At 48.7% G+C, this 3,085-nt stretch overlaps 1 protein-coding gene across 3 annotated transcripts; it reads left to right on the forward strand.

Annotated features, from left to right (window-relative positions):
- The first annotated feature begins 6 nt into the window (after window positions 1-6).
- LOC119365027 lies at window positions 7-2,657 on the forward strand. 3 transcript variants are annotated; one of them, XM_037630609.1, is made up of 7 exons: window positions 7-123; window positions 221-387; window positions 653-748; window positions 841-927; window positions 1,026-1,157; window positions 1,247-2,249; window positions 2,335-2,657. In XM_037630609.1, the coding sequence occupies exons 1-7, from the start codon at window positions 16-18 to the stop codon at window positions 2,362-2,364; spliced, it is 1,623 nt and encodes a 540-aa protein (XP_037486506.1). In that variant the 5' UTR covers window positions 7-15; the 3' UTR covers window positions 2,365-2,657. The 3 variants fall into 3 exon arrangements, with proteins under 3 accessions (XP_037486506.1, XP_037486505.1, XP_037486507.1); XM_037630608.1 differs by having other exon boundaries at window positions 2,330-2,600; XM_037630610.1 differs by lacking the exon at window positions 841-927 and having other exon boundaries at window positions 2,330-2,657.
- The last annotated feature ends 428 nt before the right edge of the window (window positions 2,658-3,085 follow it).

Genomic DNA, 3,085 nt, shown 5'->3' on the forward strand with positions numbered 1-3,085 from the left:
CGCATCTCCGCCTCCATGGGCTGCTTCCTCGCCTGCTTCGGCGGCGGCGACGGCGACCGCCGGCGCCGGAAGCCGCGGAGGCGGTCCCCGGCGAGGCTCCCGCCGCGGCCGCGGCCGGACCATGTGAGATTCCTGGTTTCGGAGCACCCCGTCCTGCCCTAGCTAGGGCGCCTTGGTTGCGGCGAGTTCCTTCCTGATCGGTTCTGGGTTTGCCCCGCAGGTGGCTCTGTCCGGCGAGGCGTCGTCGCTGGCGGATGTGGTGGTGAAGCAGGTGTCCGCGCCGTTGCCAGAGGCGAGGGCTTTGGCGCCGCCTCCGCCACGGCCGCCGCTGGTCGTGGAGGTTGCGGAGGAGGTGGCCGCTGCCGCGAGCTCCGGAAAGGAGCCGAGGTGAGCTTATAACCTACATTGCGTCGTTTTTTGCTCACGGTCGCTCCTGTGCTCGGATGCTCATGTTATGTAGGACAGTAGGAGTACTTGTGTGAGTGTGCGCGACAGAAATGCCATGACTGGTTAGGAGAGAATTGCGGCTCTGGTGTTTGCTAAAATGCCACAGGGAAGCAGCATGGTAGAATTACTGGTGGATACAGGCATAACTTGCTCGCTTGCGCCCAAGAGATGCGAATTGCCGTTCTTACTGCTGGTTTCTGTGCAGGGAGTTGAGCGAGCAGAAAACTGTGACATCACCAACGCCGACAGTGGATGCCGTGGAGGAGGTGGTCACTGCCGCGAGCCCTGGAAGAGAGCTGAGGTGCGTGCAACCTTCATTGGGTGGCCATCGCTGTCTGTGCATGTTTTCAGAGTCTTTCAGTAACTTGAGTTTGCTGTGCTGTTTCTTGGCAGGCAGTTGAGTGAGCACAAGGAAGCGCCTGCACGCTCTTTACTGCTGGAGAAGGTAGTCACACCACCACTCCCCGGAAGAGAGCTGAGGTGTGTGTGCCTGCCTTTACGTTGCCTGTGCGTGTTTACAGATTCTTTCAGTAACTTGTGTTTGCTGTGGTGTTTCTTACTTAATTGTTTCTTTGCAGGCAGTTGAGTGAGCACACGGAATCACCTGGACGCTCCTTGCTGCAGGAGAAGGTACTCACACCACCACTCTCCCCAGTGAAATGTTCACCTGTGGCAGCAGCTGTTGCTTCAACTCCTGATATGGAACTCAGGTAAATGAATGAAATGTTGCATCCTTTCTGTACGAACTATTATGCAGATTATGTGCCTGTTAATATATGCCGTCTTTCATGATGTGTAGGGAGGTGAGTGAAGAGGATAGCCGCAGTGGTGGCAAGAAGAAAGTGACATTTGACATGAATGTTACAACATACGAAAATACATCGTCACCTGACCAAGAAGAGATACCCTCGGAGCTTGTTAAGTGGATGGAAGATGAAGAGGAAGAACACATGCAGAAGACTGTTCTGTTCTCAGAGAATCATCGGTACGGGAATTGCACAGACAGTGATGATGACAATGGAGATGAGTATGGTGAGGATGACAACTATGGTGATGATGGTGATGCAGAGGAGGATTTTGTGGACTGCAAGATTGACTTGCTGGATGAGGAGGAAATAAGAACTGAAGAGAACCCAGAGGAGTCTCAGGAGTCTCTGTTCTCACTGCCAATGTCTAATTATACGCAGAATGACCAAGATGTCAGTAGCCCTGTGCCCAAGAGCAGTGTTACCCCTGCACAGGAAGAAAGCCCTCTAATCCAGGGGAACAATCACCGTGATAGAAGCCAGTACGTCCGCCCTGTTTTGAACCCAGTTCAGAATCGAGAACAGTGGAAGGAAGTTAAGGCCCAAGCAGGACCAGTTAAAAAGTTGTACAAGGAGAATGTAAACTCGGTGCCAAATGTAGGTGCAACCCTTACTTGTAAGGTTGCAAATCAAATGAAGATGGGCCCTAGCAACTCTAGCAAAGGGGAAGTTTCTGTGGATGCAAGCCTCTCTACATGGCTAGTTTCTTCAGACAACTCAACAGTTGATAAGGCGCAAAGTAAATCCCCCCGTTCAGTTTCCTCTGTATGCAGACAAGAAAGGCCTGTCCTGGGTGCTTTGACTGTTGATGACCTTAAGCAATCGTCAGCTACATCATCTCCACGAAGGTCTCCAAGCCATAACCGTGAAGAGGTGCCGATCTTGGGTTCGGTGGGAAGTTACTGGAGTAGCACAAAGCAGGGTAATGAGTACTGTTCTTCTAGGTCTGATTCAGGAACTAATGGAATCCCCAATTCAACAAGCAAATACAGAGAGGTGCACTGAACACGCCGAATGCAATCATGTATTTCTTGCAATTGTGAGTGATATACTTATCAGTTAATGATTTGTTGCAGGACAGAAGGGTGAACTGGCACTCGACTCCCTTTAATGTGAGGCTGGATAAAGCTATGAAGAAATCTTCTGCATGAGTTGCTGGCACTGCTGCTAAAGATCTTTAATAGTTAAAGATGTGTTGAGTTGTGTAAAGAATATCCCACTTTGTGTAGCAAAAAAGTCCGTAGATTTATAACTGAATCCAGTTTGAATTTTATGTATATTGGAGGAGAGATCTGTGGTCCCTTCTTGTTCCGGATATAGAAGTGCCACAGAATTGGCTTGTTTGCATAACTGCCTGTGTGCATTGCAAATTGTGAGTAAGAAAAATTGGTTATTAGTTGCTCATCTTTTCCTGTCCCATGTTTCTTAAAATTTCCAGCTTGCTTTCATTTTTCTATGACAACCGGGCCTTGTGGGTTCTGAATTTGATGTGGAGACAAAAGCTGGAAATGCTGGCACAACCTCGATTTCACCGTAAGTTGAGTAAAACACACTAGGCAAGAACAAGGTAGCCCTGGCAGCACCACAGTTAAAGATTTGCAATTGCATTTGAGTTTTTTTTTAAATGCTAGATGCTTACTCGATCTCACACTATACAAACGCATTATGTTCTTGTCGGAAATTCCACATATATTTTTTCCTGTCTTATTGTTTCTTCGAACTAAACCAATATATACTTGGGACTACTGCTTAGTCAACCTCTTGGGACGACTCATGGCTGCTAATTCAGTCCTAGGACTAGCGCAAACATTGTGTTCGTATTGCAAATGATG

Source organism: Triticum dicoccoides, chromosome 2B (assembly GCF_002162155.2).
Source record: "Triticum dicoccoides isolate Atlit2015 ecotype Zavitan chromosome 2B, WEW_v2.0, whole genome shotgun sequence".
NCBI lineage: Eukaryota > Viridiplantae > Streptophyta > Magnoliopsida > Poales > Poaceae > Triticum > Triticum dicoccoides.

Excerpts from the sequence above, each read along its gene's own strand:
- LOC119365027 (XM_037630608.1), top strand. The coding sequence starts at position 16 with ATGGGCTGCTTCCTCGCCTGCTTCGGCGGCGGCGACGGCGACCGCCGG. Across the intron at positions 928-1,025 it reads CTCCCCGGAAGAGAGCTGAG|GCAGTTGAGTGAGCACACGG; the intron begins GTGTGTGTGCCT and ends GTTTCTTTGCAG. Across the intron at positions 1,158-1,246 it reads ACTCCTGATATGGAACTCAG|GGAGGTGAGTGAAGAGGATA; the intron begins GTAAATGAATGA and ends CATGATGTGTAG.